This window comes from Cnephaeus nilssonii (assembly GCF_951640355.1).
Source record: "Cnephaeus nilssonii genome assembly, chromosome: 2".
In the NCBI taxonomy this organism is placed as follows: domain Eukaryota; kingdom Metazoa; phylum Chordata; class Mammalia; order Chiroptera; family Vespertilionidae; genus Cnephaeus; species Cnephaeus nilssonii.
Window position 1 is genome coordinate 76,414,917 of NC_137073.1, and position 17,206 is coordinate 76,432,122.

General features: G+C 43.1%; 1 protein-coding gene across 6 annotated transcripts in view; it reads right to left on the reverse strand.

Annotated features, from left to right (window-relative positions):
* Nucleotides 1–17,206, reverse strand: part of ARHGEF28 (Rho guanine nucleotide exchange factor 28) — a 259,482-nt gene that overhangs the window by 15,644 nt on the left and 226,632 nt on the right. For all 6 annotated transcript variants that reach the window (XM_079796132.1, XM_079796130.1, XM_079796131.1 and 3 more), the window contains 2 exons: nucleotides 16,137–16,628; nucleotides 14,487–14,787 (listed from right to left, as the gene is read on the reverse strand). In XM_079796132.1, the coding sequence (XP_079652258.1) occupies nucleotides 14,487–14,787; nucleotides 16,137–16,628 (793 nt within the window). The remainder of the gene's footprint in view (nucleotides 1–14,486; nucleotides 14,788–16,136; nucleotides 16,629–17,206) is intronic.

Here is a 17,206-nt window from a genome sequence, read left to right on the forward strand (position 1 = left end):
GCCAGATAAGGCCTGATCAATCATTTGCTCTGCCCCTGCCAAGGCATTAGAAGTGAGCTACTTAAATGTTAGACCCAAAATAATTTTGTATGGCCTTGGAATGATGTCCTAAATATCCAAATGGCCCTTGACAGTAAAAAGGTTCCCCACCCCTGCCTTAGTGGAGTCAGCCAGCAAAAGAAAGGATCATGAAGAGTAGTCTTAGCTACTTCCTTAGTGACCAGCGGCCCCCGTTCCTTCCAAACTGCTGAGGGCCACAAAGCACGATGCCCTGAAAAAGCCTATTCCCTCATAGAGTAGGAAGATGCAAACCCAGATAACTACATCCTGCTCACTGGCTAATGAATACTGCCCACAGCTGGACACCATGTCAGAGGCCCTCCGGAGGGAGAGTTTCCAGATGTGGTGACCAGGACAGACTTCAGAGAGACAGCATCTGACCTGAGCCTTAAAGGCTGACCAGGTTATTTAAGGAAGAGGTGCCTTCTGTGGAGGTGTTTCGGGTGGAGTTTGATGCTGTAGGGAAAAATAAAACATTTGTCAAGTTTGGCTGCAATATGAGTTTATGAAGATGAATAAAGGGATGGGTGCGGGAAAAGTAGGCTACGGAGGATCTTGAATGGGAGTGTTGGGAGTTTTAACTCTAGGAGTAAGCTTGGCAGCTACTGGTGATCAGGGCCCTCCTGGGGTCCCCTGTAAGTCTACATACTTGGCTTCACCTGCACGTATTGCTGCCCTGAAACAAGAAATTCAGCCCCAGCAGCAGGGGAAGGGAGCCATACTGCCCCTGACTTTTGCCTGCCTAGAATGAGTCCACATTTATTCATTCCTTTGATGATAAAGCATTCATTCTTCGTTGATTAGTAGAGGACATGTCAAAATAAAAACTGGTGCGAGCCTCTCATCCATTCATTCTTCAATAAGCACTGAGAGCCTAGTGCGGGCCCTGCACTGGGCCGGACAGCAGGGAACTGAGTTGAACACGATCTCGTCTCAGCACCCAGGAAGCTTATAGTCTGTAGAATCACTTCAAAAACTGTTTCAGTTTCTTAAAAGTTAAACAGGCACCTATTCTAAGAGCTATTTTATTCCTAGGTATTTATCTAAGAGAAATGAAAACATAATATACAAAAAGCCTTGTACAAGAATGATCACAGTAGCTTTATCCACAATAGCAAAAAACTAGAAATAAGTCACGTGTCCATCAAAAGAAGAATGCATAAGTAACTGGTAAATTTATTAATGCAAGATTATTCAGCCGAAAAAAGGAACCAACTCTGGATTTATGCAATAGCATGGATGAATCACAAAAATAATATGCTGGCGGGGGGGGGGGGGCTAGACACAAAAAGGTACATAGTGCTGATTCCATGCCACTCGAGAATAAGCAAAATTAACCTGTGGTGATGGAACGCAGATGGGTATTTGCTTCTGGGGTGGGGATTGGTTGGAGGGAGGTATAAGGGAGCTTTCGGGAGTGATGGAAACATTCTGTGCCATGATATTCTTTCCAAAAAACGGATTGAAAAATAGTGTTAATAGCTGAGCATTTCACTGTATGCAAATTTTATCTCAATCAAATTATAAAGAAAAACACATCTTGGAGTCTAAAGGGGGAAACGTGACAAAATATGTTGGAAAGTAATAAAGGGTCTTCGGCACTTCAGGATCACACAGGGACTCCTGTCCCACACTGAGAGGCTCTGGAGAGAGTCCGGAGCTAAGTCTTGAAAGGTGAGTAAGAGTTAATCAGCTTGGGAATAAAGAATGGAGGAGAGGATATTCCCAACAGAGGAAATATATGTACAAAAGGTAGGGGGGCTGCCCTTTTGGATGAGCGAGAGAACTTCAAAGGCTGGACCACAGGTAAGAATGGACAGAATAGTGTGAGACTAAGGCTGAGAGATTGGAGGCCAGACCAGTCCTCTAGGCCCAAACACATAACTCCCTGTGCTGCATCAGGGATGGCTAACTTTAGCACATGGCGCATTTGGATAATCCCAAGAAAGCTGACCCAGACAAGCCCTAAGAAGACTGTCCATGAACTCATCCATAGGCCCAAATGCTAGCCTGGGGGCCAAAACAAAGCTCTATCTTTTTTTTTTTTTTTTCTATCTTTTTAAAATGTTTTTTATTGATTTTAGAGAGAGAGAAAAGGAGAGGGATAGAGAAATAGAAACATTGATGAGAGAGAAATATCGACTTGCTGCCTCCTGCACGCTCCCCACTGGGGATCAAGGCCACAACCTGGGCATGTGCCCTGACTGGGAATCAAACCTCTTGGATCATGGGTCAGTGCTCAACCACTGAGCAACACTGGCCAGGCAAACAAAGCTCTATCTTAAACTCATCATGTTGAATTTAGTTTTCAAAAGACAACCCATGTGGTAAATTATGTTGGGATATGTCAACATACAGATTTCAGCTGTTACCAAGGGAGAAAACAAATGTATTTGAAGGGTGTGCCATAGGCCATGAATTTATTTCAACATCTATTTACGTCAATGTTTTCCCAGTGTATTTCAAGAAATAGTCACCCTGCAAGGTGCTGGGCTGGAGAGGAGACTGCTGTGGTTAAATGGGATTGGGAAGTGCCACTTCTGGAGATTCATAGTACACAGGAGCTCGATAAAAGTTCTGAAAAAGTTGTGCAGTCCCCAAACCAGCATTTCTCACTATTACCTGACTATGGGAACCTTTTATCATGTAAAACCTAGTAAGAGCCAGTAGAGTTATGGAACATTTTTTGAGACATGCCTTCTTAGAAAATATCCGAATGAGACAGAGTAAGTCTTTCAGGTCATCAGGGCAACCGTTTGGGGAGCAGTCCAGTGGCTCAAGTGACCCAGTGCACCTCCTACTGAATTACCCCTTTTCTTAATACAAAGTATAGAAGTAACATTGATAACAACCATGTCTATTGAGTACTCCCAAAATTCTAAGTATTTTATGTTTTGTATTATGTAATTCTCCTACCACCTACAGAGTAGGCACTACCAGAAATCTAATTTTGTAGATAAGAAAACAGACACACTAAGTAAGTGTAAACACTTGTTTGAAATTTCACAGGTAGCAAATGGCAGAGCTGGATATGAACCCAGACATAATTTCCAAGCCCTCTGTATTAATCACTATGCCGGTCAACCATCTCCATTGTTCTATTAATCAACTGCATTCTTTCATGCATTCATTTGTTCATCCATTCACGTATTCATTCATTCAAATCCCTCACTCAAAAGTGAAGTACTGATAATTCAGGTAAGTTCATTATACTGGAAAAGTATGTTTTTAGCCTATTTTTTATGAAACTTGGTTGAGGAGGTGGGAGAAGGTGGATTCTTTATCTTCTCACCTTTGAATGACAGGGAAATATCACATCACCTACTTTGCTCAGAGAAACATGTCTGGTCTTGGTCATTTTGGTCAAAAATAATATTTGCCAAGCAGGTTTCAACCCTAGTGGATTTTCTGGGATAGTCTTGATTTAGTTATTTAATCAAGCCTTTCATGAAATATGTTTTCTGAATTTTCTTGAATCATGTTCTCAAAGCCAATGGTCGCTTAAAAAAACACACCCTGAAAATAATCATCTCTTTTAAAAAATGAAAATCATCACCAGTAACCATTACCATAAGTGCTATAAATTTGCAGAACTACATGTTTATAGCAATACTATACGTTTTTTTCAGAAAATAAATATTTTGCCTTTAAGCCCACTTTGATTTATAAAAATAAACATTTAATTCTGTCTCTATGTGGGTAAGTGGGTGTGTCTAGGTGTGTGTGAGTGAGTAACTGAACATCTTAAGTACTGCAGTAGGCAAGAAATTGAATCTGACAAACACAATCTGCTATATCTCTGTATATCAATATATCTAAGTCTCTTATCTGATGAATACAAAGAGGAAATATTTTAATTTACTGGCAGCAGCATTTGCAAATATGCTTCCATAGTCTTACCAGGAGCAATGACAACTTCTTTGAGAAGGATAATTTGAATGTGATTTTCCCCAGTACTTCTTTGCTTCTAGGCTTACACAGTTCAGATTCAGCCTCTCCCCCCTACCCTCCATGTTTGTTAAGGCCTCTCAGAGCAGAGGGAGCTCATAAAAGACGAATTTAGTATTTGATCCTTCACAATACTTTACCTCAGGCTGCTTGTTCAGCATAAAATAACTTTAAAATTTTTTAAATCTATGTAGATAGTTGAGTACCTTAAGAGAAAGCTAAATACCTGACCCCCTGCAGTGTTGCTGAGTCTCCTTCCAAGTGGGGTATGATCCAGTGCATGGTCCCCAGGGAGATGCCCGTGTGCAACTGCACTTCTTCACACTGGAGCCTGAATGCAAAATATGATCTCATGACAACACACAGACCAACAGCCCATCACATGTTGGCCAAAATTGTTCCTTGTGCTTTCTCCTACCCACCGATGTGCCCATGAAAAGTGGTCTGCATATGCAAAACTTGGTGAATATATTTTAGAGCTCATGCTCAACAGAAGCATCAAGCATCTAAAAATATAGGATGAGTTCTACTTGTGTATAATGTCATGCAAATCTGGATAAATGAACAAGTAATCAAAAATAGCACAACTTCAGTAGGAATAAATTCATCAAGAGTCAGACGTTTAACCTATTCATTGAAAGTATACTAGCTTTGAAAACCTTTAGTTTCTTAAAAGAAGGCTCCATTGTAATCAAATGGAATATACATCAAGCTTCCATATTCTTGTTATAAGAACATCCTCCAAATAGAACCATATGGAAGCGAGTACAGACAACACAATATACATACACTTAAGCTTATATAATTTTAAGAATATGTAATAGCCCCATATTTACTATGCTAAAATAAGAAAAAATCCAGCATAGCTTAACAGTTAACTTTAAGGGCACATCTGAAATGACAAGAATACGAGCCTAAGATCCTAAACACGCAGATTCCAGAAGCTTTTGGCAAAGCCAAGTATGCGAAACCTCTTTGACTGCTAATATCACACCAGCCCATCTTCTGCCATCTGCCTCTAGCAAGTGTCAGTGTATTCCCTGGAGGGGAACATGCTTCCTTTCTGAATCATTCCTACAAAGATATCCAAAAACATGGCCTACCACTGTTGAGCATGACTGCCCTGAATTTGGGGTAGGGGAGAACCAAAACCATAGCCTTCTCTCAGTAATCCAGAAAAATCCAGAATTCTCTCATCGACTTGACCAGGGTCTAATGTGATTGAGGCAAACATGTACAAACTCCAGTTCTGAGAGCCCATGAAAAGGCCACACCATCCTTGAGAAAGAGGAACTTCAAAATTCAGAATCTACAAGAACGTACCAAGGCTTCCCGAAGATACCTTAGCGTTAAAGCCACCTTCTTATTCTGGGTTTCACATGAAGAGGGCTTTGAGCATGCAATTCCTGTTTTCGTTGCTGGTGGATTTATGAGTCTCAGAGTGCAATGCCCTTCTTGCCGTGTTACAACATTCTGTATGATTAATTGATTGCAAATCACTGTACAGGATGCCAAGATCACTGGTAGGAAGCAGGTCATTAAATAAAAATGAACTCTGCCAATGTTTTGCTTGTAAATGTTGCTTCCAAAGCCTTAGAGCACCATTCCTTCCAAAATGGCCTCACCTCCCCGGAGAAGCAGCGTCTCCTGTGTTTCTGGAGGAGGATCCAAATACTCCATATTTAAACCAAACATTCTGCATGTTTTGCTGCAGGAAGAAAGGGCTGCAGTGTAATGAAAGCTGCACAAAGAGAACTGTGGAAGGGAGTCCCCATGAAAATAACTTTGCACAGCCTCACTGTGAAATTGCTCAGCAAAAGGCTCAGAGTCCTATCTGCATAACTGGAAACCTCATAAGACTACATTTTTCCTTAGGTAAATTTTCAAACTGAACATTAACATATCAAATTAAATTGAATTAATTATCTCATCCAGAAAGAGAATGGATACCCAGGCCCCCTATCCAAGGAAACTCAGCAGTCATTGATCATGGCAACTTAACATCTCTGCAGATCAAAACTCAGGCCCAAGCTTAATTATTATCTGGCTCGAGGTCTGAGCGAAGAACAGGACGAGACTTCTCCCCTCAGCCAGCTGTGTCTGGGAAAACCAGCCGAGAGAACATAGGTGCCTTTCAGTTCGTCTGGGGGGAAGCAAAGGGATATATTTCTTAAGATGCCACTAGACTTAATTTTAAGATTGCTATAAAAAAAAGTGATATTTCAGGCCATATTTGAAAGCTGACAAGTAGAAGGTCTGCCAGGGGAACTGGTTCCTATTATAGGAGTGTATTTACCTAAACAAATACTAATTGTTTTTGCCTGGGGAGATACACTGGACTGTTAAATAGGATTTAACAGAAGAAAAAGGGTTTACAAAAGTGTTTCATTGATGCTGAGCTAGCAACACATGTTTAGTATACTAGTGTTGGAGCTACTTATGGTTAAAAAAGAAATACCGCAGTGAACAGATAAGTTGACTAATAGTTATTAATACAATTAAATGCTAAATTGTTTATGTGCCATCCTCCTAAAATGACAGCAATGGATGCATTTCTATTTGCTTAGAATAAATTAAAGCATTTTGTGGAGAACACTACATTTTTATTTGCTACGCATGGCCATATGGGACTATACATATGATGATCTAGATGAAAAAATAACTCATATAAAAAGATGCTCTCTAAAGCGGTACAGAGTGCCAATCCCAAACTGATTAACAGGACTGGACCTCAGTAAACAAAGTTATTTCCACATTAATGAGGAAGAGTTGGTAATTGTTCAAGTCTGCTACCTAGAGTCCACTAAGACAGTGGTCGGCAAACTCATTAGTCAACAGAGCCAAATATCAACAGTACAATTATTGAAATTTCTTTTGAGAGCCGAAAACCGACTTCTGTGCATGGGCCACGAAGTTTCAATCGCACTGTACGTGCACGCCCGCACGTGATATTTTGTGGAAGAGCCACACTCAAGGGGCCAAAGAGCCGCATGTGGCTCGCGAGCCACAGTTTACTGACCACTGCACTAAGATATTAGAGGCAAAAAATCTTGCGGTTACCCTGACATTTTAAGAATGCCATCTAGTGTTAGGCTAAATGAAATAATAAGTCACACAGAGAAAGACAAATACCACATGATTTCACTGATATGTGGAACCTAAAAAACAAAATAAACAAACAAAACAGAACAAACTCATAGAGAGAGAGAGAGAGAACAAACTGAGGGATTCCAGATGGGAGGGGGTTGGAGGACTGGGTGAAAAAGGTGAAGGGATTAAGAAGTACAAATTGGTAGTTACAGAATAGTCATGGGATGTAAAGCACAGCATAGGGAATACTATGTATGGTGTCAGGGGGGTATTAGAATTATCAGGGGGATCACTTCATAAATTATATAACTATCTGATCCCTATGCTGTACACCTGAAACTAATATAAAATAATACAGAATGTCAAAAACAAACAAACAAAGAACTCCATTTAACATAAACTCATCTTACAAAAGTTTGAAACTCGCTTGATTCAGGGAGCTAGCCTACCTGAGGCACTTGTCCAGCCGGCCCATATGAACAACCATCACACCCCATAGCTCCACTAGCTTTGCTTGACCTCTTCCAGTGCCTCAGTAAAGTCAAGCTGTGTGGCACAAGCTCATAGTTGCTTTCATTTCTGCCAAAGTGTGCAAACCTTATCCTTCATTCATGTCCTAAATATTTATCAAATGTTCATTACATGCCAAACACTGTGCTTAGTGCTTGTGATGGAGCAATTAAAGAAGACACACGGAGTTTTCTACCCTCATAGCTGATTCTATTGTGGGGCAGACAGACATTACGTAAATTATTACACATGCAATTAATTCCAATTACGATAAGCACTAATAAGAAATGCTTCCCAAACCAGGAGGACTATAACCTCAATTTAAGTGGGAGAAAAACAAAGTTAGACCACCTGTTTTAATCTATAAAGTTTTACCGGAACACAGCCAATCACATTCTTTACGCATTGTCCATGGTTGTTTTCGAGCTACATGGCAGAGTTGACTATATGCAAGAAAGACTTCATGGCCCAAAAAGACTAAAATATTCACCATGCGGTCCTTTAAGAAAAAGTTTGCCACTCTCTGAACCAGATGGTCACATTCTTCATCGGGAAATGTAAAATAACAGTCCTCAGCTGAACACTCCACATTTTAATCAAGCCCTCAAAATACAATCTCCATGGTTGGGTGGACAAAGGGTGAGGAAGGAGACAGTCCCCAGATTTTGATCCATGGACAGGGTGATGCTTCCTTTACCAGTTTTGAATCACTATCCCACAAGTCATTGAGACTGACAGGAGCATGCCTCATCCTTTAGGTATGTTTGGTATGTAAATAGTTACAAACCTCCCTCCTTCCAGACCCAACCCTTAATCACTTTGAGAATAAAAGCCACACTGTAGTAGAGCAGAATAGGTGGCCCATAGATGGCATATATGTGTGTATATGTACAAGTGTGTGTGTGAGTGTTTTATTATATATTTATTTTTTTTTTTTCATGTTTTAAGCTAAGGATAACCCAAGGCCAGGCCTAACCTCTGGAATCTTTTGTACTCAGTGGACTCCCACTTCAGCAGTTTGTTCAAACCAAACTGGAGCCCAGGGTGGGGAGGAACAGGCAGCCACATGGCTGGCTGGCTGCCTCTGAATCCACCCACCTGCTGGTTTGCTCTCCTGCTGTGTCCTGGGCTCTGTGCGCTAGGCGGGATGGCCCTGGCCCAGTTGGCTCACACAGTCAATCTGCCCCCAGAGAACTATGCAATCAGGAAGTTGGCAGGCAGCACCAGTGGCTCACCAGGCTCTACAAGCAAATGGCATGTTTCCCTTTCCTGGTACAAAATCTGCAAAAGGAGAAAGTCAGTCATCTACACTAGTCAGTGAGAAAGATTAAAAGTAAGCCTTTGAGCCTAATCCTTTATACTCTTGTCAAGACGTAGATTACTGAGAGCAAGCAATATTACGGTTTCCTTTAAAATGTTACCCAAAATTTTAGTCAAGATTGTAGAAGATAAAGAGTTGCCCAATGATTTCCCAATTTTGACTTCTACAAACTCCCATAAATATATCTAAATAATAATTTGTTGTCAAAATGAATGTTTCCAACCCTTCAGCTCTGGTTTCTTTTAAGCAATCCAATATAAAGGCATCTAATATCCTTCCTGATCATAAAGAGAGCTCAAAATTCCCAAAGCTCCTAATTAAGGCCTTGGTTTGGAAATGCATCCTAATGAATCTGCAGACTCAATACTTGCTGCCCTAATTCCTATGAGTTGACATAGGCTTGATAACAGACACCTATATCTATAAACATATAGACATATGTTTACCACAATTTCACTGTTATGCCATTTTTAAAAAATAAAGTTCAACTCACTTTTCTAGCCAAGTCAAAAAAGCTCACAATATAGGTAAATTATAGTTCAACTTTGGTATATTTATAAATAATCAAAGCCTTCATGACACCTAAAAATATTGCAATGAAAAAAATTATAATCATTTTATCCTATGGTAAGTGTTAAAGTATGCCCCCACTCCCCAATTCATATATTGAAATCCTAACCCCCATGACCTCAAAATGTATTTGGAGAGAGAGCCTTCAAAGAGCTCATTAAGGTCATTAGGGAAGGCCCTAATCCAACAGGTCTGGTATTCTTAGAAGAAGATGCAATTAGGACACAGACATGCCTGGGAAAGACCATTGAAGCCAGAGAGAAGAAAACCTCAACCTCAGACTTCCAACCTCCAGAACTGTGAGGAAATGAATTTCTGTTGTTTAAGCTTCCCAGTCTGTGGTACATTATTATGGCAGCCCCAGCAAACTCAGACAGCCTTCTTGTCAAATACACCTTTGTCACTGAAGCTGACAGTACCTAATGCCAATTTCAGTTTTATGGGAAATTGCCTAAAGGTCTTTGGCAAAGCTCCTTTCCACATAAATACAGTGCCATTTCTGAATTATGGAATAGTTGCAAAACATTAGAAATTATCATATACTCACTTCTTAAAGACTTACTTAAATGCTAACTACAACATTGCTTTTTATTGGGAAATTTTCTATTTTCTTTCCATATGTAAAAAAAAGTCCTTTAGAGTTCAACACAGCTGTCTGTATTTTTTTTTTAATCATTGCCAAGATGAAATATTCTGAATAAAATGCTTTGAATTTTGAAAATATTTTGATGGGCACTAAATTCTAATATGTAGCAAAGGGAAACACTCTTTTGGAATTCAAACATAAAGTTATTATCTTTTTACTAGAGGCCCAGTGCATGATTGAATCATGCACATGTAGGGTCCCCTACACGCTTTCGCTTTCAATCGCAGGGGAGCTGGGTGCTTGTCTGCTGGTGCACCAGGCCTTTCGGAAGCCTCAGGCGCGTCGGAGGCTTCCGAAAGGCCTGGTGACGGAGCGGACAGGCACCCAGTTCCCACGCTTTCGCTTTCAATCGCAGGGGAGCTGGGTGCCTGTCCGCTGGTGCACCAGGCCTTTCGGAAGCCTCCGGTGGACGCTTCCGAAAGGCCTGGTGCGGGAGCAGACAGGCACCCAGCTCCCACGCTTTTGATGGTCCGCGGCGGGACGTGAGCTCGCTGCCCCAGAAGCCCCTTCTGTTCCGCAGCACAGCCATGGCGCAGACGCTGAACTCTGCCGCCGCTGGCAACGCAAGCTCAGCGTCCTGCTGGCCCAATCGGCTACCCCGGCCACCCCGAGTCCCGCCCCCTGCACCTCCTGCTGGCCCAATCGTGGGCGTAGCGGAGTGATGGTAATTTACATATTACCATTTTATTAGGTAGGATAATATCTACATGACTAACTCATAAAATTTGGCTCTTAATTTAAATTGTATCATATGCATGGTGAAACCATAATGCTTTACATTGAAGAGAAACATTTCAGGTAGCCTGCAAAAATTGAGGTATAGATAAAAATATAATTGAAAATGGGGAATAAGAAGATTTCAGATTAATTTTCATACCATGAAGTGTTTTCTCTGTTGATGAATGAAAAAGGCAAACATCATAAACTAATAGATGCATTGAGTAAATAGTTCTAGAATTCTAAAGCTAGAAGAAAAAAAAAACCTCATAGGAATAAAGTGTTTCTTTGTTTGTTTTGCCTTTAAGAAGAGTAATACAGTTGAGCATTTCATGGGGGCAATTACATAGCAATTGTCCCACAGGGACTACGTTGTTCAAAAATTTCACCTTTTCTGTACTCTTGGCTAGTGTCCCTCAGAGGAGTGCAGATTAAGTTCTTAAACTAACCATCCCTCCCTCTATAAATAAAACCAAATTCCAATTTGGGTATCATATTCAAACATCCAAGAATTTTGTTCATGAAACAGCTTCCAAAACTGCAAAGTAAAGATCTCTCAAGTGCTACCTCAAAAAAATATATACAAGTAGCATGAGCTATCATTAGGCATCCTCAGAGAAACTATGCTTACGAGAAGGTGTTTTCCCGGCAGAGTGAAGCTAACGGGTATTTATGGTGTCTGAAGGTGCTCAGAACCCAAGCAAGCATTGCCCACGGCAATCCCAAAGACTTAGATTTTCCAAATGCTAATATTAAAGGGAGGGAGAAAAAGAAAACAACCACCCCCAGCTCTTAATCTTGAACATCCTGCTAGGCATTACAACCCGACGTATTCTATTTCTACTTCAGCTTCTCTAAAACGTCTAATTCCAAACGGCCTTCTAGAAATCAACAGCTTACAGGGTAATGATTGAGAGCATGGACTCCAGAGCCCCCGTCTTCCCCAGGTTCATCTCTGGCTCTGCTACTTACTAGCTGGGTGACCTTGGACAGTCACTGACCCTCTCTGTACCTCGGTTTCCCCTCTCAAATGGAGATCATCACAGAACCATCTCAGAGGACTGCTGTGGGAAATGAGTCTCTCCATGTGACACCTTAGCGCAGTGCTTGAAGGTTGGTGTCACCTGTTGGTTGTGGTGGTGACAGAGCAATTCAGAAGCCAGTCACAACCAGAGCACGCGGAGCTCAGTGAAACGTCTGGCGAGGCTGGGTTGAACAGACCGATGAAAACTCCAGTCTAGGTGACAGCTAAACGCATTTGAGAATTTTATTTACAGACAAACTTTTCCATTTGGCTCATCCTGTTCCAGAAATTCACACCTCCACTGAGCTGAGCTGCTCATGTGCACCAAGTGCTGGACCAAACAGCAGAGCAAGCCAGTCTTTAAGGCGTCGCCTGGGGACAGCTGACCGCAGGGCCGGCCTACAGATGAGCTCTTCAGTGCGGCGTTCATCGGATCATGCTTAAATGCACATTTAACAAAAACACCGGCAGGAACAGGAGAGACAGATTTTGTTAGCCTGAACACGGTGAGCTCTGGGTCCTCACGAGTGGGGACCACTCACCCAAAGACTCGGCAGCCAGGTGTGAGAGCAGGGACGGTGGCACTGCACTGTCCTTGATGCCAGCACAGCCTGGGCCTGCTTCTCCCAGCCCAGCGCCGCCCCAGGACGATGTAGGGAGAGCCCTGCAGGGTCGAGGAAGACCAACATCAGGGGATTGTTGTGTGCTACTTTCCATTATATGAGCTGTGAAGGCTCTGGCGAGGTTCGAACAATTTTATCTGGCCCGGACAAGCCTCTGAAGAATATATATCCAATTTTCATTCCACTTCCCTATCACCTCCTTATCTCTGACTTTCTTTTCTCTGCTCCAGGAACTGCTTATCACGCTTAAGTAAACAAATACAAATAGGGGTTTTTCAACTAGTTGCAAAACTCCGGGCGCTTAACAGCACACACTGCATTTCTGATCTAATCCTTGCTTACACACACCAGGATTTCCCCGAGAGATTTAGGCCAAAGTTGATGCTTCTCCTCTGTCAATGGCCCGAGTGTCCTTGGCCCTACATGGGACACACAATATCTGAAGCATAAGTGCTTTTTCTCAGCATTTCCCTCGGCTACGTCTAATTCCGAGCATGTGGAGGCCTGGTTTTGTGTATAATCGCTGTTTATTTCCTTAGTACATTTTCTATCTCCTGCAAGTGTGCTGCCAAATGTTTAAAGCTTTCTAGTTTGAAGCACAAGCCATAGAAAAAGATGGGAGATACACAAAAAGCACGAGAGAAATTCTTCTTTTAAACAAAAGCTGAATGTGGTTTAACTCAAACTGAGTTTTTGAATTATGCCACCGCCAGTATGCAAAACCCCACCGACAAAAACATGGGAGGCACTGGAAATAGCAGGTTAATGAGTCAAAGCAGCAAAGCAACATGGACCTAGAAAAGGCATTCTGCACGGTGGTCACCATCACCCTCAAGTTGCAAAGTAATAAGTTCTTTCTGACTCTTCATTTTATTTGGTCCCAATGAATATTCCATGGTATATTTTTTATTTAAAAAAATATTTGCAGTGATATTTTAAAGCAATATTTAACTCGCTCCTATATGCTGGCAAGAAATAAGAATGTTTTAGCAGTGACTATAAAGAATGATCCACTACTACAAATCAACATCTTTTGGATTAGTAATAATAATTCGAAGAAGCTTTAAAACTTTCCAGTGCTAAAAAGTCATCCCACTGGCAAACTAAGAATCTGTATCAGGCATGGAATCCAGCCTGTGCCTCGTTCTGAAGACCTCTGCACTGCTGCTTGTTTTATGTTTCTGAAACATGTTGCTGTCAGTGATTCCGTTCACATCCATGTGGCCAACCATTGGTTTATTCTATTGCGTGCCATCTGGTTTTTTTTTTTGGTTGAGAGGTTTCAAGTTCTTCTCATTCCCTACCTCATATCCCACGGAAAACAATTTATAACACACTCAGATTTAAATCTTTCGGATTCATGTGGCGTTGGTAACCTGAGCTGCCTTTCACTGATATTTGGCAAATGCTTTAATGGGATTAGCAAATTGTGTTATTAGAGGTACTTACGGAGACACGACACCTTTTTTTTTTTTTTTTTACAATGACAAATGATGTTACCAGTTTCATGTTGGATGTTTAATAGCGATACAGGTTTCACTAACGTTACAGGGAATTGGCCCGATAGACAATAAAGTCCTACCACAAACCCTGTCCATATCTTTCATTTCTGAGAGTCAACAAGTATGTGTATCTGGATGTGAGAGGATCTACAGTGAGGAATAGATATCAAGTTGCTTCACTTTTAAGAGAAAGAGAAAGTTATCATTTAACCCACAGGCCTGCAAACCCTGTCTGGTCCTAGCATCTGGCTGGCCTCCTGTAAGCCCTGCAAACATGGTCTAGCTTGTCTTGTTACTCACAGTGGTGGCGGTCCCCAGACTTCCCCAGAAAAGTTTATGCCACAAACTCCAGCTCATCTGCACCCATTTATTCCCATTCTGGGGCCCCACTTTGATTTGCTCTAAGAAGAGCCAACCATTGAGAGGCACAGCTTCTTGTTGAAACTATACAGGTGATGCTTAAAGTGTTAATTACCATTGTGACAAGAATCCTCGCTGCTTTGGTGGAGGGGGGCTGTCGGATGACAGGACTCAGCGGCTGTCCATAGTTCATGGTTTTCTCCCGTGGGCTGAGAAACATCCGTCTTGAGGTCTACCTGATTTTCACTAGTCCTTTCCGAGTCAGAGTTAGATATACTGGGGGTGTAAGTGGCGTCCTGGTGGATGGCTGGCCGAGTCGGTTTGTCGAAAGTGTTAAGTGACATTTGTACTAAAGCATCATTGATGAAGAGTGAATTTTCATAGTGTAAACTCTCAGATCGATTAAGTTCCATTACCTGTGTAAGAAAATAAAAACAACCAATAATTTCTCCAGGCATTTGAACACGTTTTATAAAGTATTTATTCCTAATAGAATTTAGCAGTCAACATTTTAATAAGAGTGAATCAAGAAGAACATTACCCTTGGTTCCTTCCTCCCAGCCCTTCTTTAATGAGCTAGTACCAAAAACTTCAATTCACTATGCCCAGCATATCTTTAAAAAAACAAAACAGACAAACAAACAAAAAAACCCAGCCCTGGCCAGGTGGCTTAGTTGGTTGGAGCATCATTCTGTACACCAAAAGGCTGCCGGATTTGATTCCAGGTCAGGGCATATACCTGGGCTGTGGGTTCCATCTCCAATCGGGCTGCACACGGGGGGGGGGGGGGGGGGGGGGCAACGGATTGATGTTTCTCTCTCACATCGATGTTTCTCTCTCTCCCCCGCCCCTCTCTCTCTCAAATCAGTAAGATGGGGCTTAAAAACACACACACAAGCAGTAGTGCTCTCTGCCATTCAAATGTTTCCACTTTATTTTAAGAGAGAGCAGCATTTTATTTAACTCTTGTTAAATAAAAAAGCTGAAAACGTATTCAGGCACACATGTATTCGCAATAAATGTAATTTAGCCTACTTGAAAGGAAGGTCAGATACAGCAGACCTCTCTTATAAGCGTATCAACTTTTACAGCATTACATACTATCAATAAAAAAAAAAAGCACAGATTTGCACACGACACAGAAAAGCAAACTCCTGGGACAAACGGAATTGCCAAGCATGGTTAGAGAGGGTGCACGTGGAACACAGAACCTTCGGGAAGGCTGTATTCTGCCCAGTCATTAGCTAGTAGACTCGTGTTAACCATTATGAGTGAAAGGGATTTTGAATTGACTAGGTCAACATGACAAAAGGAGCATAAGCATGGGATAAGAGAACAGTGTTATACTTGCTAAATTCTGGACCTAGGCTGCACATTAACAGCGAACGGATCCACTGAAAGGTAAACCTGTATACAAGGCTAAGACCAGACCCTATGAAGGGGGGCCTCCCACTACGGAAATCAGCATGCTCCAGGTGGGGTGCCTCCAGGACACACCTCCTCTTGCTGGGACAGCGAGGTTCTGTGTTCACTCCCTTGGGGAAGGGCGCCGCCATCTACACTGCGCCCATGATCCCACAGGACCAAGGCCTTTCCCATTCCCCTGTGTCACCTCAAGACGCATGTGCACTGTCTGAGGAAGTTCCCAGCTTCTGCATGTTGAATCGCTCTGGTGAGCGCTTACACAAGAAGCAAAGAGACAGGAGGGCGAGTGAGCCTGTCCTCCACACCGCCTTGGCAAGCACCGAAGATCCCCCCCTCGTACCTCCACGTTTCCCGGAGAGAAGGCCGCGGGAAGGCTGCTCTGCCGGCTGTGCTTCCAGCCGCTCAGCAGGCTCTGCTGGGCGCGCATCCTGCCCCGCTCCCTCTCCACCAGGCGCTGGCCCGCCCTCAGCTGCTCCAGGTTCTGCAGGTACTCCTGCAGCTGCAGGTCCAGCTCCCCGCGGCTCCGGCGCAGCTGCTCCTCCTGCGACTGGCACTCCCGCTCGCGCTCCTGCAGCCAGCTCTCCCGGGCCTCCTGCTCCCGCCGCTGCTGGTCGCACCTGCGCTGCCAGCGCCGCTGGTCCTGCTGGAACTGGCGCTGGAGCTTGGGGATGTCGGCCAGCTCCTCCCGCCGCTTCTCCAGGCTGCGGTGCTTGTCCGGGTCCTGGAAGGGGCTGCCTCGGAAGGAGGGCCCCGGGGACGGGGACGGGCAGTCCGGCGGCTGGAGCAGCAGCCTGTGGATCTCGATGTGGCTGTCCTGGATGGTCAAGGCAGCCTGTGGGGCGGAGAGGGACAGAGAGGGAAGGCTGCCGTGTTGTCTGCTCTCGGGTGGGAACTGCCTCTCCACACCAAAGGCCGGGCCGGATTGTGCTCTCCTGCTATCGCTGTCCTTTTGCTCGGTGACCCCCAAAGCGCAGCCTTGGCACTCAGATAGGCTCGTCTACACCTCCCAGGGGCAGGACCTGGGACTTGATACACAGCAGAACAAAGCACAGAAGCAACAGGCACCCCCTGCTTCCAGAAGTGGGCTTTGTTGCTGGCTTTTGGATAATATTTCTGAATAAGAACTCAGTGCATCCATTCACAGGACGCTGCCTTCCTGTTCTGAATCTCACGCTCTCTCAGAATTCACGAGAAGTTAAGAGTCTATATAAACCCGGTAGTATCTTTTACTTGAGTCTCAAGCCAGAGGTTACTTAAGCTACATTACATATAGGAAGACATAAAAATAAAACTCGACCACTTGTAGACTTCCGGTAAATAACCTTTTTCTAGTACAATGCCCAGGAATAGCAGTTGATATAGTTAGGGTATGTAGGTGGTCAAGTTAGCCTCGTTACTGTTCTTTCTTTG